The sequence below is a fragment of the Bombus pyrosoma genome, linkage group LG14 (assembly GCF_014825855.1).
Source record: "Bombus pyrosoma isolate SC7728 linkage group LG14, ASM1482585v1, whole genome shotgun sequence".
NCBI lineage: Eukaryota > Metazoa > Arthropoda > Insecta > Hymenoptera > Apidae > Bombus > Bombus pyrosoma.
Window position 1 is genome coordinate 9,358,229 of NC_057783.1, and position 24,418 is coordinate 9,382,646.

A 24,418-nucleotide genomic window follows, 5' to 3' on the forward strand; every position below is an offset into this window, starting at 1 on the left:
TTCATCGTGTTAAATATGGATCGTTTATTTTGAAAGTGGTGCAGTCCATTTTTTGGTTGTTTCGAGAAAATTAGAGATTAGCATATTAGTCAATTCAAAAATATAGATTATGTCAAGTCTGGCAATGTTTTTACTAATTTATCGATATGTAATTTGATTATATAAATTTCTTTTAGGCGAATTTAACTAAAATAATATTTATTTACAGGCCGTCAATGGACTTACACCATTTTCAGAATTCGTCAATTGTAAAAATCATTTAATTTCAATTGTGAAAAATTAAATATCACTTAAAATATATTTTGTATTAATTCTATTTTGTTTATAAATAATAACAAGAAATAAAATAGGTGTAATATTTTTTATTTTGGACGTTAATTATATTTATATATTGTTAAACTTAATACAAAATATTGATATTATTTATTTATGCTTTTTATGTTGTGTAGTGTTTCGAAATATTCATAATGCACAGGAGGTATATAAGGTAATAACTGCTCCATATCTTTATATTTTTCGTACGTAAGAGGTCTGGCATCGTTATACAAAGGCATCAGGGCGGTTCTTTCAAATTTTAGCGGTCTTCCCCGACATGTAGGTGATAAATCTAATGTCTTAAAGTCTGTGTCCTCCATCGATGTTTTATATAAAACAGTATACGGTGCACTTTTGCAAAACCTCATCCAATATATTTTCAGTCAGTTTATCTTTTCTCCGTTACTATTTTTTCTTACTCGTTTTTGAATTGCATTTTGTAGTTTTGTTGAAACGAAATTCTCTCGTTTCATTTCGTGTAAAATAAATCTTTTATTTTGTCTACATTGTTTTATAACATCATAATAATCCTGTGGTGCGTACAAAAAATTCTTTTTTTGTACTGCCCCGCCACCTATGTCTATGGAAATTGGACTTACACCACTTTCAATTTCTTTTATTGGCCAATTTTAAATTAAACAAAGCATTGGCATTTTTTAAGATATTAAATATTAACTAGTTATAAATAAAAAGTTTACACTAAATTAATCACAAATTATGTGATGTCATTTTTTTACCAAAATGGACTTACACCACTTTCAAAATAAACGGTCCATATATAGTATACCTAAATATGTACAAAATTTGTCAACTATTTATGTGATATTTGCTCATTTGCTATAAAAAGAAAAACAAGACAAAATTTGTTTTCGATATAAAAAATATTACCTCAATGGTATAAAAAGAACTTTTGTTTACGTAAAGTGTTTTACTTACTTTATTACTTATTGTTAGTTATGGTGTATCATTGCTGTAGTAAATGTCTGATATGATAAAATATTACTAGTTTATTGGTATAGAAAGAAAGATTTTTGATTACATAAAACGTTCAATCTCATTTTTGAGTTACGTCGTATCATTGCTGTACTAAACGAGTGGTGTGTAATATATGATAAAATATTACTACCTGCTATTACTACTTGCTTATATAAAACGGTAAACCTTAATTTTAAGTTATGTTTTATCATTGTTGTAGCAAATAAAGGATGCACGATTTGTGATAGAATTTTTCGAATCATAATTATGAATAATAAATAATAACAATCAAAAAATACATTTATTTTTTTAACGTCGCAATAAAGAGACAAATGTAGAAGTTTATGCCAATATTTGCCGTACGTGTCATATGTTTTATGCTCCTATTCATAATATATATGTTGTCATTCATATATGATAAGTATATACGCACACGTTTTATTTTAAACAATCATATATATATCAATATGTATAGTTTTTCATCATCTTCTCATTTATTTCAGAAACAATATTTAACGATGTACACACTTACTTTAACACACGTAGTTACAAAATATTTTTCAGGTACGCTGAATCTCGTTAGTCGCGAGAACACGTCAATGTAACATAATAGCCAGATGTGTCTTTCATTCTCGCTCGTTAACGTGTGTTCGATGTAAATGTATCTACACAGTTGTTCGACTTATCATTCGTTTCGAACTTGGACTAGACAGAAGAAGAGAAAGGAAAGATATTAACTACCGAAAAATTTGGAATACTATTAAGGCTGTACAAAATTTCGTTCCCTCACCATATTTTCTCTTGTTCTTTTTCTATTTATAATATCCCTTTGTTATACATTATACTCAATATTGCATAATCTGATAAAGCGTGATAAAAGAAAATATAATTAAGGAAGATATTTTGTTTAAGAAAAGAATGTTTTCATTCCTAAATCATTAATAAGAAATAAACATTAATAAGAAACGAACTATATTACACTTAGAGGTCTAATACATTCCATAAACGAGTAGACGGAATGACTTTTTTTAAATTAATAGAAAATCTAGCGAGTATAATAAGGTAGATAGTCATGAATATAAACGACACGGATACATGTTTTATGGTTTAAGTTTAACGAATCACTTATGTATACAATGCACAAAACCTATCTGCATGTATCTAATATGTATCTCATGTATATTCTATTCAAGTTGTAAAAATCGACGTGTGTTGATTTTTACGCGAATTACATTAAGTCGAAAATATTTTCAATCGCTCTTTAGGTTTACCAACTTCTCCTTTTTCGTTTGCAATTTTCATCCGTCTCTCTTCTCTTTCCCTTCTAACAAATTCAGGATCGTTCCAGTACTGAACTTCTCCGCTTGCATATAGTACAAAAATCAGATTAGTCAAGACGAAAACAACAAAAACAATCCAAAATACGAGTCTCCATTGGGCAAGTGTCTGATTCGGAGTTAATTCACTAACGATATACGGTGTCAAAATACCGGTAAAAGCGCCTATTCCGTTCACTAGAGCCATTAAGGTGCCAGAATAGTTTGGACTGAGATCTAGAGCATTCACCTTCATTCCTGGATAAAATGTACCTAGAATAGGAAAAAGAACGAAATAGAGTTTATAATCAAATGGGAATAGAAATTTCCAAATTAAGTCGAAAGAGAGAAATTGTAGAGCTCACAACAAAAACGACCATTTTCCATGTTTATCTTTTTCTAGAAAAGCGGACTCTAACATTTTAAATTCCTGTTTGATACATTTGAATTTTTATTAACGAAATATTCATCATACTACAGTATTATATGATTGAATCTCTCGAGAACCAAACTGATTAATTTAATCTGTCAGTATCTAATCCCTTAATTTCATTACATAAACACGTGGTTAATTTCAATTCTCAAGAAACAAATTTTGAAAGATAACATAAATAACAATAAGTATTGAGGTAAATTTAAAAAGCAGTATTTATAACATCATCACTTTTCCGTACCTTTCAATTTATAAAGTTGATCAATGTGGTTTCTGGACGGCTCAATTATTCTACGCATATCTCTAGTTAATCTTAGATTAACTAGATTAATCGTGAACAAATTATATTTTTAAGCCCGATTTCCGTAATATCATTTGCACAATATTGCGAGTTTCAATTCTAACTACTAGAATGTGTTATCATTTAAAAAATAAAAAATGTTGATAAGAGCCGTTTTTGTTGTTATCAAATGTATTGTATATATATATACATACCCATTAATGTCGTACCAATGGTAAACATAATAACAACAGTTGTTCTGTCACATTCAGCATAAGATGCACCTATAATGAATGCTCCTGGTCCGAGCGAGGCAATAGTAGTACCCAATTTACGTACATTAGTACGTGACATTAGGCCTTTCGTGATCATCCAGTCGGCCAAACAAGATGTCACTACACTACAAATCCACATAGTTAAATAGGGTAATGCGGAGAGTAATCCATTGTCTTTGATCGAATACTTGAGTACGCTGCTCATATATTTCGGAAGGTCATTGACCAAGGTGAAAAAGCCCCAATCATGACCAACTTGTGCCGCTATTAGTGCCCAAAGAGGTACAGATTTAAGAAGGTGTCTCCATGGAACCGAAGGTGGTTTTTTATGCGTATGCGCGTGCATCCTTTCTTGTAGAAAATTTCGTTCTCTTTCGGATATAAATGGATGCGTGTCTGGATTATTGAAACACGTTACCAGCCATATCAAAAACCAAAGAATTCCGACACTACCGAATACGTAAAACACAGCCGGCCATCCTATCGCCGAGTAATGAATAATGAGACCAGACAAAGAGTTGGCAAATACCGTGCCGAGTTGAGCACCGGCGAATACCAACGAACCGATCATGGACCTTTCCTCCGGTGGTGTCCATTGGGCGAGCATTGCGTTTAACGCTGGAAATGTTGTCCCTTCGCAAAGGCCCATTAACACGCGTACGATGATTAGACCTATTGCTTCTCCATATTCTACGACGAGCGGTGTAATTAGCGTGAAAACGCCGGTCGCCAATATACCCAAACCGAGGGAATATTTCCCACCGAATTTTTCAGACAACATTCCTCCAGGTAGATGTGTTATCACATAGCCCACGTAAAATGATGACAAGATAATACCCTGAACGAGAAAGATTAAAAACGTGTATTACAAGTACATATAGGAATACATATGTACCGTAAGGTACAATTCGTAATTATTATAATATTTTTTCTTTCGATATCGTAAGTATATATCATTCATATATATACACTGCCTGCCGTAAGTATTAGAAATCTAAAGTATTTGTTTAATTTATTGGAAAGCTCCAGAATATCTTAATTTACTTAATATTTTACGTTATAAGACACATCTGATGCAAATGAAATAACAGATTTAAAATAACATAATTCTGTCTCAATGATTGTCTCAAAAAACACCTTGCTAATAAGCCTAGAGTACTGGAACCTTTAGCAAAAATGAAAATAACATGTGCATTGTTTTTACCAAAGAAGTAATAGCTAATAACCTTGGCAGTTGAATGCGATTAAAAAAAAGTAATATAATTAGAAACTAAAAGCAGTAAAAAGCATTCAATTTGTATTAAATATCAACAGGTGTCTGTCTACTTATACGTATGGCAGGCAGTGTACATATGCACGTATGCGCGTTGTGTGTTTTTACCTGCATCGTCTCACTCCACTCATACCGTTTTGCGTATGATTGTGTGCCATTGTTACCCCCTTTCCCACTCTCATTCCTGACCGGGCAAGTATTGTCATAGAAGTGTGCCGTATTCTCATGCATCGGAATTACCATCTCAGTAATCGTAATCGACAAGCAGACTCTCATCGCGTAAGCGTTAAAGAGCGCCAAAAAACCCATTATTGCAAATATCCATCGTTGCGGTATTCTTCCACCTGTGTGCATGTAAACATATCTCTTATTGGTAATAGCGTCGATAAATAAACTCACGCTGTCATGTCGCAAAGAAGAAAGCCCGAGGTTAACAGCGCGGAAGGAATGACGATTAGCAGCGGAGCCTTTCCCCTATTGGCAGCTGTCTAACGAACCGTACAAACTTATCTAGGTAAAGGTCAGATTCCTTGCACGTATCACTGACTTCGGCATAGCGCATAATTTCGATTTCGAGTTGTGCTTATTGAAAAGGTAAACGGCAAACGTTGAACCAACAAGGAGTAGAAGAGAGGAATGGAAGAAGAGGAAAGAGCGAGCGAGAGAGAGAAATTCGAAAACGAACATATCCTTGAAACAAAAGGTCATACTCCAATATTTAACGATTCCGGTAACGATAATTCGTGATCTGTTTTTAATTATGTAATTATGATCTGAAGGGACTAAAGTTACGGACGACATGTTTTACAAATAGAGGAATTGAAATTCCATTCGCGGTCATCTGTTATTAGCATATCATATATCAAAATGTAAATGCCGAGAAGGAAGAAGAGAAGTGAAACATAACCAGGAAATAATAGGCAGATAAATTCTATCAACGGTCAGATTAGAACTCTAACCAAAAGATTAGTAAAAAGCGACAAGATGATGATAAAGAATATTTGTATATTGCAGCAATATATCGGGACCCATGAAAAGAGTGCTACTTGTATAGTTACGTACACGCTATCTATATCGTTTTCCTTACTTACAATGTTCTATCTAACATTTTTTCATTTTCCAAGATGTGTTGAAATATCTGGTTCCTCGTATTTTTTAACCTTCTAAATAAAGTTACATTATACAGACTGTAACGAAATAATGACTAAATATTTTAAGAAGAGAAACAAAAACGGTGCAAAGAAAATAATATATAAAACTTCAGTTCCCAGTTTCGAAATGGTAAATAGAACATTTTAAATTAAAGAGGATAGTATGAATATCTATATCTATATACGTGTACAATAAATTGTATTCTATCTGTGTCACAATATCAGGATGTTAGACGAATTTTTCCTTATTTTCCAGTATCTACCACTATTCAAACATCATTGACATCTTCATATCGTAAATTTTTCTATTTGTAGCTCTCAGTTTCATATCAAGTAACTATATATATTGAATCAAAAGGAAAAATCATATTTTTTTTAGATGATAACGAATTATGTGCAATTGACAAAAATAAAAAAAAATAAAATTGAAAGAATATATATGCGATAAGTGTCTCCTAAATCATTAGTGATCACTCATTATTGATCCATGATACAATCAAACGATCGCATAAATTTTTGTCACTCGGGTTTTTGTTTAAATATCACCAGACGCAGCATCAACGAGTTTATCTTATCTGACACGATATAAGGAAAATCCAAACATAAGAGGCCAAAAACTACCAATAATGATCATATCGGCAGACAGAATCGTTGATTCGCCGTAAAGATAACGAGAAAGCGATTGTCAGCTTATTTCGTAGATACAAATGATCTTAATTGCTATAATTCTGTCTTATATGCGGAATTAGTTATTTTCCTTACTTCGGTCAACCTTCTCCAGCTGCCGTTCTACATAAAACCAGTCAATGTTATATAAAATCTCCCTTTAATCGGAACACGGTATTTTTCGTATTTTTCACTTTTATTTTTACGTCACATTCAAAAACTTTATTCATGAATGTTTTTAGTTCTTTTCCGCTCAACACTTTACACGTTACGTTACTTTGCTTCGTTCTTCTTTTGAAGGTAAAGCAATCGTTTTTTTTTAATGCTTTTTTGTACCATGCGCAAAAGAATTCAAAGAATTCTCGATAAAAATTCAAATACATCACCTAGTTACAGATTACCTAAGATAACGACAGACTATTATTACTGATTTCATCACTCATCTAATACTACAGATCACGGAACTTCTCGTAATGTTTCTCTAAACAACGTTGACATTTTTCTGCGTAAAAAATTATTTGATTAAGCAATAACTACCATAAATGTAAGAAACCTGCATCGATAGGTATGTAATGATATGCCAACGCGATATAACTCTACATCGCTTATGTACATTTCGTTGATCGTTAATTGTCAAGCTACAAAGCTAAGGAAGAAATTTATTACCACGATACCATGAAATATTAATATTACTTTTTTTTCAACAAATCATTTACGTAACTTTTATCGCATATGTAATTGATTTACCCACATAAGATTATTCTCCTTCTATCTCATTCTTAATCTACCTCAATTCTTATTCTATCTCACGAAACGAATAATTATCGAATAGATGAAGCAAAATCCACTGATATCCAGTTCGAGATACAAATTGTCGAAATTTATTACACGGGAAATAATAATAATGAATTTTTGTACCATTTAAATAACAATGTGGTACTCGGTGCGTGTAATTTTTTCTACAAAAACGTGGACGTCTTACTAGCAACGAGAGATCGGATTTGTAGAAAATTAAATAATATCATATTTACAAAATGCAGGTAGTACTTACAACATATTTTGCAGGCGGACAGCATCGTGCGAACGAAAATATATTCTCTGACGATTGATTATGATTGGAATGAGAAACACATAAAAAATTACACGCTTGAAAATCGAACATAAATTGTATAAACGATTCGAAGGCGAATAAAATACATACGATCGCGTCCTTATTTTAGTCTATATACTCGGCGCAGCGAAAGGATAAATCTAGCCAACGAAAATCACGAAAGTTTATGAACAGAGACGGTAACAGGTATATATGCGTATTCCAACTACATGTTACGATTGACTGAATCGATGCTCTCTGTGCGAATTCATTTTATACTCGTACACGTGCTCCTCACTAAACGCAAAAAGGGAAAGGAAACGTGGATAAGACGCTAAGCGTGTTAGTAAAAGTTGACACGAAGGTATGTCTAATGTTAGGGGAGGGGGGATGATAACACGCAACGTATTATGTACCCATTTTTGATATTTTTTACTTGTTTAATATCAACCACATTAAGCGCTTTGATTCGTCGAAAGAACGTTGAAGGTAAAAGGCATTAGCCAGTACATAGATTGATTGCATTCTTTCGATTAAAGAGGAAACACACTTATAAGCATAAGGGTAGGAGGGAAGAAGAGAGGAAAAGTAAAACAGAAGAAGAGAGAAAAAGTAAAACAGAAGAAGACAGAAAACATCTTTCGTTTGCGGTTATATCTTAATAATACGTACTTTCATTTGAAAAATTGAATGTATATGTATTGGATGTACTTACTTTACAACTTTTCTGTACAACATGATTGATTTATCCTATTTATTAAAATTCCTTGAAATAGATTCCAGTTTTCTGAACAGAATCCATAATCCGAACAAATTAAAGGTTTAATTTTAATTTAATTAATAAGCGAGTAACTAAACCGTAAAATTTTCTTGACGTATTACCGGATCATCCGCAGAACTACTTAAATTCAAAGACGAGATTGCGATATCATAATATCCGTATATGTATACTAAACAGTTGTTGTCTATCTTTTTAACATCAATATTTTGTATAAAAATTAGATAATAAATTGGAATTAAGATGTCACTGATAAAATTATACAAGTTTGACAAGAATGGACATTGTAAATTGCTTCAACGAGATAAGTTCACAATGTCTTCTACACTTCAGTTTTATTGCTTTTGCTAATCTTAGATCATTATCAAATGAATTATCTCCTCCTTTCTTGAGTATACAACACAGTATTATGTATACTATTTAATTCACAACAGAAAACAAAAACATACAAGAGAATAAGAAAGAAAGGGACAGGAGCAAACAATCTCATCAAAAGGAAGATATAGTATTATTTTCTCAGTGACAAATTTTATTAGAGAATAAAAAAATTAAGTCATAGTTGTATAAATAGAACTATGCACATAACCAGTCTTGGATTACTTTACCAAAATCTTAACTCTGATATTTAGAGTTCTTTCTTAATCCCTTATAAATGTGAGGTATTTCATGTACTAGCCGAATACTTTCTTCTTTTGCCTTAGCTATAGCTTTGTCCAACTCACGTGTCTATAAAATTTATATACATAGATCCTCTATATTCTTCATTATATTTATAAAATAATTAATTCATTTCATAAAGTAATACTTACGCATTCTTTTACTGTATATTTTTTGAACAAATCAAATAACTCATACACAGTCCATGACGTCTCATCAGGTTTTCCCAAACTGATAAAGAAGCATTCTGAATGATGTTTTACATGCTCGTTCCTGAAAGTAATTGGAATTAAGTTACACAGTTGACATTAATACTAAATTAATAAAATCATTACAATACATACCATGGATCATCATCAGGATCCCAGCCATCAAGTTGTTTGCAGCAAATAAAACATTCAACCAAGTCAGGTTCTTCCTTACCACCTACAGCAAAAAACCCAGCAGCAGCCATTTTCTCAGGATTACATGAATTATCAGAGGACTGAAAAGGCCAATCTTCGAACGTCTTTAATCTACCAATTTTCCAAAACATTGAATCGTGCTCTCTAGACGAACATATAGCTAATTTAGGTTATACTGCATATTTGATCTTTATACTGAGAATTAAGTGATATAGATTATAGTAACAATATCTTCAATTATTATTATAAGTAGAGAGTAAAATAATATAAAATGATATTTACGGTAGTAAATCCATAATTGTATAAAATACGAGAATTTTTATTTTCAAACAAGATACGTTACGTTAAAATCCACCGCGTCCCACATAAACACACCATAAGTGCTGCGATCTATGCCTCCTTTACGTCATAATCTGTGATATCCTATGCAGACGAAGTACATGAATATGTATGCAAGTCGTATCAGTACTGTGAATCTGCATATGCATTTTTGTATCTTATGATTTTGAATCTATTTTTACGTCATATGAGATTTCATCGATTCAGTATAAGTAAGATTCAATTAGTATAGGTCTAAATCTAATGTAATTATAAAATGACAAATTATTATTATAAATAAAATACTATGATATATATTTTCTTCTTGAATGAACCGTTGATTAAAACGGTAATTCCGAATAGAAACTATGTATATAGTATGTAATATGTAGTATATAGTATGTAGATGTTATTACTATATTCTTAACCTTTTCGGTACGAGCGTTGTCTATGCTCAATAACCACCGAATACATACATCCCCACGGTCGAACGTCGTCTATCGACTAATGTCAATAATAAATATATGAGACGACTAATAAAAATATTTACGTCAAGTATCATTACGCGGCGGATGAGCGCCATTCCGAAGAGGGTGATCTTTTTTCCAATAAATAGTTTCACCTTCAAAATTGTTAATGGTATGATTATTATGCTACTTTTTCATTTTTACTCCTGTGAATCGAATTCAATCCTTTTGCAGTTTATTTTTTATTATTACAATTAAGTGTAATATCAAATATTTCCTTTCCGTAATATTTACAAACTAAATTTATTTTCTTTTTAAGTATGGCTACTCGCATGTAGCAATGTGTATCGGTTAAAGTTTTCATTTTCACTTAGAATTTTAGACTGTCCTTTAGGGACAAAAAATCAACCAAATAAAGAGTCTTTCAACTGGAATAGATAACAGAATCAACGTATTATATTTTAAAAACAATTGTTTTATATATTTTTACTTCTATGGTAATATTTTTAATTGACGAATCATTATCGTATAAATATCGCAATAATTCTGGAATATTCTTACCATTAACTGCAATTTCATCACTAGGTTTCTTCAAGAAGGAAAAAATCAAATACCAAGAAATTACGAAACTACTTATAATAATGACGGACAAATAAGGATATATTGAGTGTACAATACTACCTTCAGAAACGATATTTTATTACCAATAAAGGCTAAATACTATTTTACATATTATTCTAAAAGATGGTCTGATTATAATGGTCTGACTGACTGTAATAATTTTTTACTAAATATATGTTTGCAGAAAATATGTACATTTTCAGATTTGTTTTAAATTGTGAACGATTAGTATATATTTCAAAACATCTGACGTAAAGTTCTGCAAGCCGTAAGATGTCACGTCTGTTCAGTAATCCATCTGTGATTCTATTATCGATATTTTTCCATGCTAGTTCTCGATATTACCAACTTTTGTTATTTTCATTAATAAGAACATCATCAAATTATAAAAAGTAATCATGAAGACAACAACGGCGATGAAAAATCAAAAACTGAAAATTTTATTCACTACTTTTTAAACGTGTTTTTTTTTAAATTTCATCTATCTTTTTTTTTAATTTTACCTCTTACGTCTTATTTCTTTTACTATAAACTGTAATCATATGTATAGTACGTATTAGTTATGTTCATCGATAACTATTTCGATATTCGTTATTACTTACACCTGTTGTGATTGCCATGACGACGCAATTCTTATGCTGTTAGGAAGAGTTCGTGTATTACAAGCTATCAGTTGATTATAATAAAAGTCGATTCGAGTTATTATAATATTATCTTTCATTATGTCCCTAAAAGAACTTGAAATATTTGGAATAATAGCATTTGACGGTTAGTAATTACAATCATTTTGCAATAATAAGAATTCATTAAATTTCCAATATAAAAAGAACTTTATCATAATCATATAGTATATATGTATGTACAGCATATGTGTAAACACACCCGCGTACACTCATATACACAATATAAGTAATAAAATTGACTGATTGTCACATTTGTCACCGTGTCATGTAATTCAAAAACTTTATACGTGTATATATGCATATAAAAGAAATATGTATATGTATATGTTTTAAGCTTGCTTCTGCTATTTGCTATGATATTTTTGTGTCATTTATCGTGTATGAAGGTCTAGAGTTTGTGTTTGGTAACATATCACGAATAAACCATCACGAATATTATTCTTTCATTTACCACAAAAATTACAGTGATTACATAGTCTGAATATCATATTTATTTGTAGGTGTAATAAGGAACGGTTTACGATTACATCCTGATGGAGAACACCTTGTGTATCCAATGGGTAACAAAATTACTATCAAACATGTAAAAACGGGTGAACAATTCTTTCTTACTGGACATAAGAATTTCGTTTCCGCTTTATGTATTTCATCTTCAGGCGATTTGATAGCTTCCGGCCAAATAAACCATCATGGTTTTAAGGTAGATTCATTTAAAATGGATTCAATAGTTAATTTCCAGACTACGGGTATTTATGAAAATTAGTATTTTTTTATATTCATATATTTCTTTAAATATAATAAATCTAGATAGAAATGTATGTAATAGTTTATGTACTTTGCATATTATATATATGCATTCTATTTTTACACCTTTATATTTTCCATAGAAGTATAAAAATTTACAATGTATCAATTTCATTAACTTCAAAATTAACTAAGAGAGATTGAATACTTTATTCAAGGCAATGGTTATAATATGGGATTATAGAAATCGTAAAATGAAATCTAGCTATGAAATGCATAAAGTTAGAGTCGAAGACGTGTGTTTTACGGAAAATGGACAGTATCTTATTAGTCTCGGAGGCAGAGATGATGGTCGTATCATAATATGGGATATTGAAAATGGAACTCCTCTTTGTGGTAGATATCTCCCTCTCTCCCTCTCTCTCTCTCTCTGTTTCTACATATGTATATATGTATTTTAACGCATCAAAGATTAAACAGCAAAGAAATAGATAAAAGTTATGTAAATGCAACATTATCGTAAAACGTAACTAAAGCATATATCTATATTACTTCCTCAAGGTAAAAAATACATTTGAATAATAGATACTTAGCAATAAGATACTACAAATATATTAGAATTATAGGTATAAAAGTTCATTACATAAATCCACATTTATACACAATTACATAAAGTTACAAAAAATATTTTTACAATTATAAAAAAAAATCATTTTTATTACTGTGCTTATAAATACTCCAATTTCTGTAAGTTTCATAGCATGATAAATCTAGGTGAAGAAATAGTAATAAATAAAATATGAAGCAAATTTTGAAAAAATCTTTCATAACTGTAATGTTGCAAACAGAATTGAAGTATCTAAATTAACTGGAAAAAAGCGTTAACGCACTTACGTCTTTAATGAGATAATTTATGTCTGTCAGTCTTGTGAGTGGTACTCATATTATACTGTTATACATTGTACAGGTACTTCTGCTGGAAACGAAACATGTGGAAATATTATAATAATTGCACGAGCTAACATTTGTAAAACAAGTTTTATCACTGGCGGCGACAGGAATCTTAAATTATGGCGTATCAACTCAAAGGATCAAAAGTTATATGGGACAGATATAAAAGTTGGAAAGATCAAACGTTCAATTAATTGTGCAGTTATAGATGAGAACGATGAAAATGTTTATTGCGGAACAACATCTGGCGATATCATAAAAGCAAGGTTACTTGTTTGATGATATCGATGATAATAATTTTAACTTTTTGCACCCGAGAGGCGTGTTAAGTTTTAACTACAGAATGATTAATTGCCTTTCTTTACCTTTGCCCATAAAATAATTGAAAAGCTTTGTTCCTTTCAAATAGGCTAAACATTGAAGAATCCGAGGAAGGGACTAAATATCCTGTAATGATAGGATGTTACTCGAAGATACCAACGAACAAGAGAGCACGCATGAGGAACGCAAATGGACTTCATATAGAAGTATATCCAGGTGGTGTGAAAAACTTGTTGCTTTTAAAGAAAGACAAGTTAATCGTAGGTACCGGCGATGGAACAGTCGAATTAATTGAAATAAGGAAAGATTTAAAACTTAATGCAAATAAAACAAACAAGTCACTAACCATACCCGCTATAGTAGCAGTGAGTATACATAATTTCTCACAAACATGTATATTATATTTTCTTGTGTATATGTATGTACCATATGTAAAATAAAAACTTAAGGCTTTACAGCAATAAGGAGGTATCTTCAATATTTAAATTCTATTTATTGGTTACATTGGTTTCAATCATTCCACATCCGCTACTGCATGTATATTATGTTCACATTCTTAATGCATTCATTACCATTGTGTCTACGCCATACGCAATGTCTAATATGAATTCTCTATATCAAGAAACCACAACAGAGCACAACAAATAACAATATTTAAAAAAATAATTTTCTTTGTTGCATAGTATCGCACAACGAATGTGTGTGCCATGGTAACATCCATGATCCGTTATCAAAACAATTTGGTAATAGTAGGAACCGCCTTATGTGAGATTTATGAGATCGAATTATCAAGCTTTCAGATGCGTTTAATCGTCACTTGTCATACCAGTTCGATATATGATTTAGCATTTCCAAGGTAAATCATTTGTTTCCACATTTAACAAGCTACTTTTATTTGAGGTACTTAAAACCGCAGAGATGTAACTGATACTTTCTATGTCGAGCAAATTATATTTAGAATTCAGAAATATTAAAAAGTTACAGGTGAGGTGTCTACGAAAATTAAATCATATTCTTTGTTTGACATATACACAAATTTTTAATGAGTTTCATCTTTTAGTTTGAGTATCGATATTTGGAGAAACAACTTGCATCATTTTAGCATCAACAACTTTTTCATAAGCAACGTTCTGCGAGAAAAGTGACGTAAAATGCGAAGAACATGTTCTAAAAACGTGCTAATACTAGAAAATGTGTTTATTGCAGATATAAATAACTGAGATAGTTTTAGATTTGCATTAGGCTTATCTTTACAACCTGTCATACTCGACAATGATCCATTATAGCAGAAGATAAACAATCTATAACATTTTACGAGCTAAAAATAAAGTCTAATAATGCACACACAACAACAGTGTCTTTTCACCAATAGTAGGTTGAATTTATACTACAGTTATATGAGAAAAAATTGCTTGCATCCATTTGCCTTCAATTTACCTGTATAGTTCCCTTGTAATCATATATAATAATAATATAATTTTTATAGCCTCTAAATGATACTTTTATACAACTTGGGATTATTTACATTATTTGGACCTTATTTTTTAATGCCATAGTGAACCATCTCTTTGGTTTTAAATCATCTCATCTGTATTTTATAAAAAATACAAAGAGGAAACAAAGTGGATAAAAATCCTATTATTTTTATAGCAATAGTTCAGAGATATTTGCAACCGCCAGTAAAAATGACATACGAATATGGAAGTTGGCCACCCAAAAAGAATTACTTCGAATCACCGTGTCAAATCTTACTTGTTCCAGTATATGTTTCAATAGTAATGGTGATTCTATAATATCGGGTAAGTTAATAGCATACATTGACGAACAAAAGTATTGACGCAGACAAACTCATTTCGTGAACTTCTAGGTGAATTTGTACAAAATACGATTCTTTACTCAACTTTTTTGTAGAATATGAAAAGTAGCATAATTCTTATAAGGAATTAAATTTTCTGTTTCGGTTACGATTCGTTATATCGCTTTTTATTTATTTGCAAAATATTGTTATTTATTTCTAAAACAGTTCTAGAACGACTGTTGTATCGATTATACAGTAAGTAATTAAAATTCAGATTTCATAAGATTTCACAGGAAAATTCGATCTCTGCCAATATTTTTGTTCATTACTGTACGTTGCCACGTATCATGCATAATTTAATTTGCGTTAATCTATTGGAGGAAGCTTGGAACGATGGTACGATAAGAGGATTTGCTTTGAATGGCGGAAAACTACTATTCGAAATTAATTGCGCTCACACAAAATCTGTGTCAACAATCACTATTACCAAAGATGACGATAAACTGATTAGCGGTGGTTGTGATGGACAGGTATACAAACTTTATACCCCCTTAAATTTTTGAATTAGAATGCTCATTGTTGTTCTTTGTTGGAGCAATGTTTCAATTTCGATTTATTGAAACGTATACCTCCGTTTAGGTGCGAATATGGAATGCAAAATCTGAATTACGGCATTTATTGCAAGTCCTAAAAGAACACAGAGGTCCAATAACGTCATTACATGTTTCACCTGATAACAAGAGTTTGATCAGTTCTAGCACAGACGGTACATGTATATTATGGGATTTAAGGTAATAATCCGGCAACCATAAAAATTATAAACCTAAACTATCATGCATATTTGGATACTTGGTACAATTTAATCAAAAGATTGTAAACTAATGTACAGAGTGTATAAAGAGTAAGTGTAAAAATCACCGTAGCGTGATTGTACATCTCTGGATCTGTATAGATCTGTAAAAAAAGATTCATACAAAATTGACTGAGTATGATTGCCAAGGTCAAAGCCTTTTTTTATTGTAGCACATTCTATTCATCGCGAACAACAAAAGTTTCAAAGGAACCATGGGTCGCAAATGACTTCTTCTCCCGGAAAAAAATATTAAAGTTTTAATAATTCTTAAACCAGCTTTATTCACGATGTGCTTACATACTACAGTAATGTACCACCAAAAAATAGCATCTATTGTTACACGTAGATGCTCTAGATTCACCATTACATATTCTATATCTTCCTTTATTTCTTTTTCTCTTACTGTCTATTTAAATAGCCCCGAACTTGCATTTCTATATCTCCGTCAGTTCCTCTCCAAGATTATGTATTGATTCTGTATGGCAAAAACCACATTCAATCGGATGTTGTAGTTGTTTAACGGATGTAATCCGTTAAAAGAAAAAGATCCGTTGCCGTCAAATCTTATGAACAAGGATGCCGTATGTGAAGAACAGGTCTATGTCCTATCCGTCTTGTTCAAAACATTTTGTTTAAAAATTGGTATACCGGTCAGCTATGGTGAAGTGGAGTACCACCGTGTAACCAAAAAAATGTTGACCTTAAAAATCATGCTTAAGGTTAATTTTGCACGAACTTCTTTTACAAATCTTCGCCGATCCTGGAGTGTAGAATCACACTACAATAGATTTTACACTTTTTATACACCTTGTACACAAAAGACTTCAACATTAACAAAGAATTCAACATTATGATAACTCTTATAACTATTATACAATACGCGATTTTATTCATTTTTTTCTTTAGAAATTTCACGAGGAAGTTTATGCTGAGTGGAAGCACAATGTATATGGCAACATGTTTTGTTCCTACCGGCGTTCAAATTTTAACATGTGGTACAGATCGCAAAATAGCTTATTGGGAAACATTGGATGGTTCATTGGTTCGGGAAATTGAAGGTTCGATGGCTGGGACCTTAAATACTATAAGTATTAGTTATGATGGACAATATTTTCTCACTGGATCAGAAGATTCTATTGTAAAACTATGGGAATATCGTACCGCTAGTACTATTCGTTTGGGTCTTGCACACGCTGCTGCCGTTACTCGTTGTGTCTTTGCTCCAGACAATAAATTTATTGTTACGGCAAGTGCAGACGGTGCTATAATGCTTTGGGAATACCCCTTTTCGGAAACATTGATTACACCGATTAAAGACGATACCAAACAACATACGCTAGAACCAACATCAGTATCTTGCTCATCGAAAATGGATGACGTGTGTGAACCAAATTGTAAATAATACACTACATAAACTGCGATACACATTCACCAATTACTCGAATATCTCACAATAAGTCAAAATTAATTGTCGATAGATTCGATGACTATGATTCCACATAGAAAGATTCACATAATCACATAAAAGATTCGATTATATCTTATTTTTAAAGCGAGATATTTCACTTCTTTTTGTGAACAATATCATTGAATTGTTCTACACTATCATAAACGCATTGTATTTCACATAAAACCTATTAGTACAAAACGATTCAATGATGCTATGTGTGCATACAAATGGTGATAGATAGAAAGAACAATTTTTTTTATAAATGTTCTTTTTTAAGAATAAATCATCTATTTCTTATTTAACATATTTACTTCTTTCTTGTATAATTATTTTTCAACAAGGAAGAGGAAACAAAAAGGATTAGGAAGCAAATAACAAAAATAGATCATTTTCTATAATTATAGTAATAGTTATAATCAATATTTTATGGTATCTTTGCCTTATTTTCTGACATCCCATGAAATCTGTTACATTATCCATGATTAAATTTGAAATACTCATTGAATACTTATTAAATAAAGTTTACATATAATACCTAAGAAAATAAATGATGATGAAAGTATTAAAATGTTTGTAATATATTTATGTGATAATTCATAAAATTATTGTATTTCGAAGCAACACTTAACCCCAAGCTTGGCTTTTACAATAGTGAAGTATTAATTTTCCATCTGCACCATAACAATCATACAAATTTTTTACTACCTGATCTGGTGCAGGTGCAAATGTTTGATTTACATAAAGAAACTAGTAAAGAAAAAAATATATTTATATATGTAAAAACATTACAAATTCTAGAATAGATATAAACCTTACTTAACACTTACCAGTTTTTCATTAGAATCTAATTTAAGGTATCTTCTGATAAAATCGGAAATTCGACCAATGCAATAATCTTGACTGACAGACCATTTCTTTTGTTTCATAATCGGTGCGTTTCCAGTTGCTTTCAACAAAATATCGACTGAAAAATTGGTCAAATACCAATAAGATAATTATTTTGCACTGATTCTGAGTTTGTTAAGTTTAAATGTAATATTATATCTCCCCTGCAAATAGCAAGTCTTTTACTTTTTGCTCTATCCTTTGAAGCAACTTGAACTCCATTTCGCACTAATGGTGTTTCCGAAGGTATTGTTTCAAGACTAGCAGGTGTATCTTCATTTGTTAAATTTTCTCCCATTTCCTCAGATTTTTCAGTTATAGTTACATCATTTCCTTCTTTCTCGGACATTGTGTATGTTCGATTACAATTTTAAACGTTTATCAAGAAATAAAGATTATGTCATTGGAACTTAACCAAACTAAGCAAGATTGACATAAAATATAAAAATTGCCATAAAAGATAAATTACATAAAAGCAATCTTCAATTGAGTAAAAAGTAAATGTCTTAACGTTATCTTAAATTATTTCAGTGAAATGAATAATTTTCATGCACAAAACATGTTTCACAGACTTAATAATTTTTATTGGATTTTATAAATATTTTATATATTTGGTATGTCACACAGGGACTCAGATCCATGATATATTAATTCTTTATCAAAATAAATCTGTGTATAAGAAATATATTAAGGCAGACGTATTGTTTCTTAGTATTGTCTTTTCTTAATAATTTGAACAAATTAGAACACTAATATTTGCTAATATGCTGGCATTAAAAACTGAATGTTGTCATATTTGTACTACATCTAGGGAAATTCGAATCTCATGATAAGTAATTGCAATTTACATTGATGTTAAGACAAGAAATGCGTGAAGCTTCAAAATAATCTTATGTTTTGGGAATGAATTTGGAACAAGAAATTATTTTATTTTCTTGTCCTAATAAAGTATAATATCAATACCAAACTACTCTTGCTATCATTTTATTTTTCTTATATAATTACTGTGGAAAAAAAAATATATTTTCATAGTAAATGAAAAAGGAATGACTTCCCATACACGTGGCGCCATAATTACTAGCAGTGTGAGATCATGATCTTGGACTAAAGCGGCAGTCCCCTATAGAAATATACCTATGAGTTCGAGTTCGTTTAAGTTTAACATTTGTTAGTGCTATTTTACAAATGGTGGATGACAATCAGTTTTGAGTCATGTGGGGTAGAAGAAATATTAGATTTATGTGAATTATACATATAAAATTATATGTAAAGAGAGCATTCCTATACCCTTCTAGTATATTTGGATAAAGAGAGATAAATAAAAAGAAAATATATAAAACTTTAAATAAAGAGCTATTATTTGCTAAAATTAACCGTGTCGGTTTTGTTGAAATAGAAGTTTTCCTACAATTGATATTTCAATCAAGGTAAGATTAATATTTTTACATATCTAATATATTTATACTTCTAATGTTAAATTATTTAACTGATGATCCTCTTTGAATAAAGGTCAAGAGATTTGAATTGTGATAAAATTGTGAAAATGGAGGTGGATTATAGCAGCAACTGCGATATAAAAATTCCAGAATGTAAAAAACTAGCACATGAAGGAAAGCTACATGATGCTTTGGATCAATTATTAGCATTAGAAAAATTAACACGAACAGTTAAGCTTTTAAAATATTGCTATATGTAACTATGTAACCATGTTTGATTATAGTATGCAAATAATAAAAATAATGCTGGATATTTTTTAGAGTGCAGATATGACATCTACATCACGGATCCTTGTGGCTATTGTTCAAATTTGCTTAGAAGCAAAGAACTGGGCTGTTTTAAATGAACATATAGTGTTGTTATCCAAACGACGTTCTCAGTTAAAACGAGCTGTTACAAAAATGGTTCAGGAATGTTGCACCTACGTAGATAAAATGCCTGATAAAGAGACCAAAATAAAGTTAATAGAAACATTGCGCACTGTAACTGAAGGAAAGGTAAAGGATTTGAGCCCTGTGATTGTTTCAAGTTGTATTTTTAATCATTCTGGAAAATCAATGTAATTCTGTTGTTGAAGATATACGTAGAAGTTGAAAGAGCAAGGCTTACCCATCGCTTGGCAAAAATCAGAGAAGAGGATGGAGATATCTCAGGTGCAGCAGCTGTTATGCTGGAGTTACAGGTATGAATTTCTCAGAAACATATTAGGCAATTAAACATTGAAACATAATATCATACTATACCACCTGTTCTAGGTTGAAACATATGGTACCATGTCACGTTTGGAGAAAGCATCTCTTATTCTAGAGCAAATGCGATTATGTTTAGCAAAAAAAGATTTTATGCGTACACAAATAATAGCAAAGAAAATTAATGTTAAATTCTTTAGTGATGAAAATGATGAAGAAACTCAGACTCTCAAATTGAAATATTATGAGTAAGTATATTATTATTAAACTATTTAAACGAGTATGAAACTGAAACTTATTGCTGAAAAAATTTTGTTTATTTCAGTCTAATGATGGAATTGGCCCGGCATGAAGGCTGGCATTTAGAATTATGTAGACATAATCGAGCAGTGTTGGAAACTCCAGCTGTTAGAGATGATCCTGAAAAAAGACACGCAGCTCTTTCACGTGCTGTTCTTTATCTTGTACTTGCACCACATGAACCAGAACAAGCTGATTTGACCCATAGGCTGCTTAATGACAAACTTCTAGATGAAATACCAACATACAAGTATTACTTGTTTACTTTTGACAAAAATATTTAAATGTGTGCATAGAATCTTCTATTTTCTATACTGACAGTCAGTTTTTATTTGCTTAATTTTTTTTTAGAGAACTGTTACGTCTTTTTGTAAATCCAGAACTAATAAAATGGTCAGGACTGTGTGAAATTTATGAAAAAGATCTTAAAGCTACGGAAGTTTTTAGTACTTGGACTGAAGAAGGTCGTAAGCGATGGGCTGATCTCCGAAATCGCGTCGTTGAACATGTGAGTTTGAAACCTCAGAATCGTCTCATTTCATATTGACGGATTTGCATTGTATAATTATTCTATCTCCTTTAACTTTTAGAACATTAGGATTATGGCAAAATATTACACAAAAATTACATTAACTCGCATGGCAGAATTATTGGATTTACCGGTTGAAGAAACTGAAGCATGTCTATGCAGTTTAGTAGAAACTGGTGTGATAAATGCTCGTACAGATCGACCAGCCGGTGTAGTTCGTTTCACAGGAACCCAAGAACCAGCTGCTCTTTTGGATGCTTGGGCTGCATCTTTATCAAAATTAATGAGTCTTGTCAATCATACAACTCATCTTATTCACCAAGAAGAAATGTTGGCCGTAGCTCAATCCTGAAAGATAAATTTCTCCTTTCTCTTTCTCCCTTATTCTCTGCCCCTTTTCCCTCCTCTCTTTACACTATACTCTCTTTTTCTTCAAATTTCTTCTTTACTAAATCCTTTATAAAAATTATTTGTACGAAACTACTACACATAAACAATTATACAGTTTGTATGTGCAACCTAAAGAAGGCATTTAACGAGCTCCTTTCGATCTGTTTTTAACGCGTGTACTAGATCGTAAAATAAACATTATGCGAAGTATAAAACATCTTTTTTTTATTCGCTTTTTCATTAAGTAATACATCGTAAATGTACATTCAAATATCTCTTACAAATTTTATTAACAGTAAAATTCAATATCTTCTTCTCGTTTTCATTATTTATTATAACCGTTCAATACACAAAAATACGCGAGTTTTTTCTTTGTTTCCTGCGAGTATCAAGTTCAAATAAATAATTTGTAGGATAAAACAACTTCCTCAAATTGCGGCAATATTTTATTATTGTCCATTATAGGTTTCAATAATACTTATTGATCATGTTATTCATCATATTTTTAACATTGTATGAATATGTTTTAACAAATAATATCTATCACGCTATTGTAACTTCTTCTCGATTTGTAAAATTCGTTATATTATACATAAAAGATAGTGTAAAAATTTATATATATAATTTGTATTATGTTCACAAAAGATTTATATGATCAAAAAAAAAACTTATATATACCTCATTGAATTAAATTTCTACATATAATGACTCGAATATTTCACTTATAGAAATATTCTCTTATCAATTGGACTATTGTGCGAATTTCATTTTATTCATCAAACAGTTATCCGACATTTTGCTTATACCGACATTCTGATAAAATAACAGACAATGAGTATCGAATACACCCTTCTTTCCCCTTTATCCCTTAACGGGTAGGACGTGCGATAATATTTCTTTTGTAATAGAAAAAAGTACGTTCAATGTAATAAACGTATGTAATAAAAATGAACAATAGTTCATAATTCAAAAGTATAATTTACAGTTTTTATTGCGACCGTCTTTCGATCGAAAAAAGATATCGTTTCAAGGTTTACACCTGACGTTTTGATCAATAGCGATGCTATCGCAAGAAACACTTGCACTATTTGATTTGGTATCTAAAGTGTAAAAGAAAGACAAACGCTATAGTGTTAATAGTAAACTTTTATAAGAGAACGAAAGATTCTTACTGCTCTCGATAGTTTTGCGTACAAGCGCTACCGCCTCTGCATAAGAAGGCGGAGGTAATTCATTGCAAATTTCTTGAGCGATTGCTTCGTAAGAGGGTGGACCTGGAGTTTGTATGTCAATACGTTCGATACCACGAGCACCGCTCAATTCCTGTAAATGCTATATTCAACGATTAAATCATTTTGAACTATTCACCAATAAATTTGTTTATTTTCATTGAATTTAATACATTCGAAGATAAAAATAAGTTGGTAGGTAATGGAAGTATAGGTATCAATGAAGTTTAATTGAATGTATAAGTGTTATATATTTAAGTTTTATTCATTATATATCCTTAACGTATATACATTATTTATTGAATAATTGAAATTAATATTTACATTTTCGTGTAAAGAAACTGTATCTAACGAAACTTCATTGGTGCCCATCTCCACTACCTATCCATTTATTTTTGTCACCGATTGTATATTTTAATTATATTTGTAACCCAAATGTATTTACTATTTTGTATGTACTTTAATATTCCGATGATCTTTATTTGATCACACATCGAAAATTGTGCAAAACGTGCAAACATACACAATATATACTTTTCGAGAATCGGTACTTTTCTAATAATTGCTTTATGACATAGCTAATAATATATAATGTATAATTTATGTAAGTGTTATAAAAATCAAAGACGTATGAAGTTAATTAATCAAAAACTATTCAAATATCGAAAAAATTGGAAAAGAACAGTTACTTACTCTGAACAATTGTCGTTGATGAAATATCATCTGTATAACGGACTTTCGTCGCAGGTAAAGCATACATTTGACAGCTACCATTAGTCCAGAACAAATGAATATTGGACCAATAAGCCACATGTGACCAAGTTTAAAAAATATGTGTCCGCCTACGATATCGTCCAAAGAAAAAATAGTAATAGCTGTCCCAGTCATAAACAGAATGACGCTCAATGCAAGATAGCTATAGCTAGTGCAGTCACATTTGCCAAAAGTGTTTGCCGATTCTTCATATCGTTCCTCAACACGATGTGCTCTATTCGATAAGAACGAACTTTCGAAAACCGTAGCCATATTCCATTAATAATAACCAAACGCAAGATTGAAATTGGATCGGCCGGGGACAAA

General features: G+C 31.0%; 6 protein-coding genes across 13 annotated transcripts; 2 read left to right on the forward strand and 4 right to left on the reverse strand.

The window, feature by feature from the left end:
* Window positions 1–1,569: 1,569 nt before the first annotated feature.
* On the reverse strand, window positions 1,570–8,010 carry LOC122575162 (putative inorganic phosphate cotransporter). Its single transcript, XM_043743744.1, has 5 exons — window positions 7,886–8,010; window positions 7,736–7,782; window positions 4,976–5,211; window positions 3,535–4,432; window positions 1,570–2,879 (listed from the first exon to the last, which is right to left on the reverse strand). Exons 2-5 carry the CDS (start codon window positions 7,758–7,760, stop codon window positions 2,524–2,526), a joined length of 1,515 nt encoding a protein of 504 aa, XP_043599679.1. The 5' UTR covers window positions 7,761–7,782; window positions 7,886–8,010; the 3' UTR covers window positions 1,570–2,523.
* A 1,050-nt stretch (window positions 8,011–9,060) lies between these two features.
* On the reverse strand, window positions 9,061–10,050 carry LOC122575173 (baculoviral IAP repeat-containing protein 5). Of its 2 annotated transcripts, none has more exons than XM_043743777.1 (4): window positions 9,896–10,050; window positions 9,554–9,757; window positions 9,362–9,482; window positions 9,061–9,278 (listed from the first exon to the last, which is right to left on the reverse strand). In XM_043743777.1, exons 1-4 carry the CDS (start codon window positions 9,907–9,909, stop codon window positions 9,165–9,167), a joined length of 453 nt encoding a protein of 150 aa, XP_043599712.1. In that variant the 5' UTR covers window positions 9,910–10,050; the 3' UTR covers window positions 9,061–9,164. The 2 variants fall into 2 exon arrangements, with proteins under 2 accessions (XP_043599712.1, XP_043599711.1); XM_043743776.1 differs by having other exon boundaries at window positions 9,957–10,035.
* A 323-nt stretch (window positions 10,051–10,373) lies between these two features.
* LOC122575159 (cilia- and flagella-associated protein 52) lies at window positions 10,374–18,387 on the forward strand. 7 transcript variants are annotated; one of them, XM_043743733.1, is made up of 12 exons: window positions 10,374–10,570; window positions 10,984–11,568; window positions 11,665–11,787; window positions 12,203–12,402; window positions 12,665–12,842; window positions 13,414–13,663; window positions 13,807–14,083; window positions 14,402–14,574; window positions 15,369–15,517; window positions 15,901–16,046; window positions 16,156–16,307; window positions 17,276–18,387. In XM_043743733.1, the coding sequence occupies exons 3-12, from the start codon at window positions 11,742–11,744 to the stop codon at window positions 17,769–17,771; spliced, it is 2,067 nt and encodes a 688-aa protein (XP_043599668.1). In that variant the 5' UTR covers window positions 10,374–10,570; window positions 10,984–11,568; window positions 11,665–11,741; the 3' UTR covers window positions 17,772–18,387. The 7 variants fall into 7 exon arrangements, with proteins under 7 accessions (XP_043599668.1, XP_043599667.1, XP_043599665.1 ...); XM_043743732.1 differs by having other exon boundaries at window positions 10,984–11,787; XM_043743730.1 differs by lacking the exons at window positions 10,984–11,568; window positions 11,665–11,787.
* LOC122575174 (autophagy protein 12-like) lies at window positions 18,205–19,733 on the reverse strand. The gene is made up of 3 exons (XM_043743778.1): window positions 18,891–19,733; window positions 18,647–18,783; window positions 18,205–18,566 (listed from the first exon to the last, which is right to left on the reverse strand). The coding sequence occupies exons 1-3, from the start codon at window positions 19,051–19,053 to the stop codon at window positions 18,444–18,446; spliced, it is 423 nt and encodes a 140-aa protein (XP_043599713.1). The 5' UTR covers window positions 19,054–19,733; the 3' UTR covers window positions 18,205–18,443.
* A 135-nt stretch (window positions 19,734–19,868) lies between these two features.
* LOC122575164 (26S proteasome non-ATPase regulatory subunit 12) lies at window positions 19,869–22,324 on the forward strand. The gene is made up of 8 exons (XM_043743745.1): window positions 19,869–20,131; window positions 20,214–20,370; window positions 20,462–20,698; window positions 20,779–20,883; window positions 20,957–21,138; window positions 21,216–21,440; window positions 21,542–21,698; window positions 21,781–22,324. Exons 2-8 carry the CDS (start codon window positions 20,248–20,250, stop codon window positions 22,069–22,071), a joined length of 1,320 nt encoding a protein of 439 aa, XP_043599680.1. The 5' UTR covers window positions 19,869–20,131; window positions 20,214–20,247; the 3' UTR covers window positions 22,072–22,324.
* A 200-nt stretch (window positions 22,325–22,524) lies between these two features.
* On the reverse strand, window positions 22,525–24,379 carry LOC122575171. The gene is made up of 3 exons (XM_043743771.1): window positions 24,032–24,379; window positions 23,282–23,441; window positions 22,525–23,209 (listed from the first exon to the last, which is right to left on the reverse strand). Exons 1-3 carry the CDS (start codon window positions 24,362–24,364, stop codon window positions 23,136–23,138), a joined length of 567 nt encoding a protein of 188 aa, XP_043599706.1. The 5' UTR covers window positions 24,365–24,379; the 3' UTR covers window positions 22,525–23,135.
* Between the last annotated feature and the right edge of the window lie 39 nt (window positions 24,380–24,418).

Coding starts and splice junctions, on each gene's coding strand:
- LOC122575173 (XM_043743776.1), bottom strand. CDS start 9,991: ATGGTGTGTTTATGTGGGACGCGGTGGATTTTAAC. Junction 9,483..9,553: donor GATCCTGATGATGATCCATG/GTATGTATTGTA, acceptor AATTACTTTCAG/GAACGAGCATGTAAAACATC. Junction 9,279..9,361: donor AATATACAGTAAAAGAATGC/GTAAGTATTACT, acceptor TAAATTTTATAG/ACACGTGAGTTGGACAAAGC.
- LOC122575164 (XM_043743745.1), top strand. CDS start 20,248: ATGGAGGTGGATTATAGCAGCAACTGCGATATAAAAATTCCAGAATGT. Junction 20,699..20,778: donor GCACTGTAACTGAAGGAAAG/GTAAAGGATTTG, acceptor CTGTTGTTGAAG/ATATACGTAGAAGTTGAAAG. Junction 20,884..20,956: donor CTGTTATGCTGGAGTTACAG/GTATGAATTTCT, acceptor CACCTGTTCTAG/GTTGAAACATATGGTACCAT.
- LOC122575159 (XM_043743730.1), top strand. CDS start 10,456: ATGAGACGACTAATAAAAATATTTACGTCAAGTATCATTACGCGGCGG. Junction 14,084..14,401: donor CCATACCCGCTATAGTAGCA/GTGAGTATACAT, acceptor TTTGTTGCATAG/TATCGCACAACGAATGTGTG. Junction 16,047..16,155: donor GCGGTGGTTGTGATGGACAG/GTATACAAACTT, acceptor ACCTCCGTTTAG/GTGCGAATATGGAATGCAAA.
- LOC122575174 (XM_043743778.1), bottom strand. CDS start 19,053: ATGTCCGAGAAAGAAGGAAATGATGTAACTATAACTGAAAAATCTGAG. Junction 18,784..18,890: donor TTCAAAGGATAGAGCAAAAA/GTAAAAGACTTG, acceptor CCAATTTTTCAG/TCGATATTTTGTTGAAAGCA. Junction 18,567..18,646: donor TAGATTCTAATGAAAAACTG/GTAAGTGTTAAG, acceptor TTTCTTTACTAG/TTTCTTTATGTAAATCAAAC.
- LOC122575162 (XM_043743744.1), bottom strand. CDS start 7,760: ATGCTGTCCGCCTGCAAAATATGTT. Junction 4,433..4,975: donor AGTGGAGTGAGACGATGCAG/GTAAAAACACAC, acceptor TTTCTCGTTCAG/GGTATTATCTTGTCATCATT. Junction 2,880..3,534: donor CATTGGTACGACATTAATGG/GTATGTATATAT, acceptor TTCCTATTCTAG/GTACATTTTATCCAGGAATG.
- LOC122575171 (XM_043743771.1), bottom strand. CDS start 24,364: ATGGCTACGGTTTTCGAAAGTTCGTTCTTATCGAATAGAGCACATCGT. Junction 23,442..24,031: donor ATCAACGACAATTGTTCAGA/GTAAGTAACTGT, acceptor CGTTGAATATAG/CATTTACAGGAATTGAGCGG. Junction 23,210..23,281: donor ACGCAAAACTATCGAGAGCA/GTAAGAATCTTT, acceptor TTTACACTTTAG/ATACCAAATCAAATAGTGCA.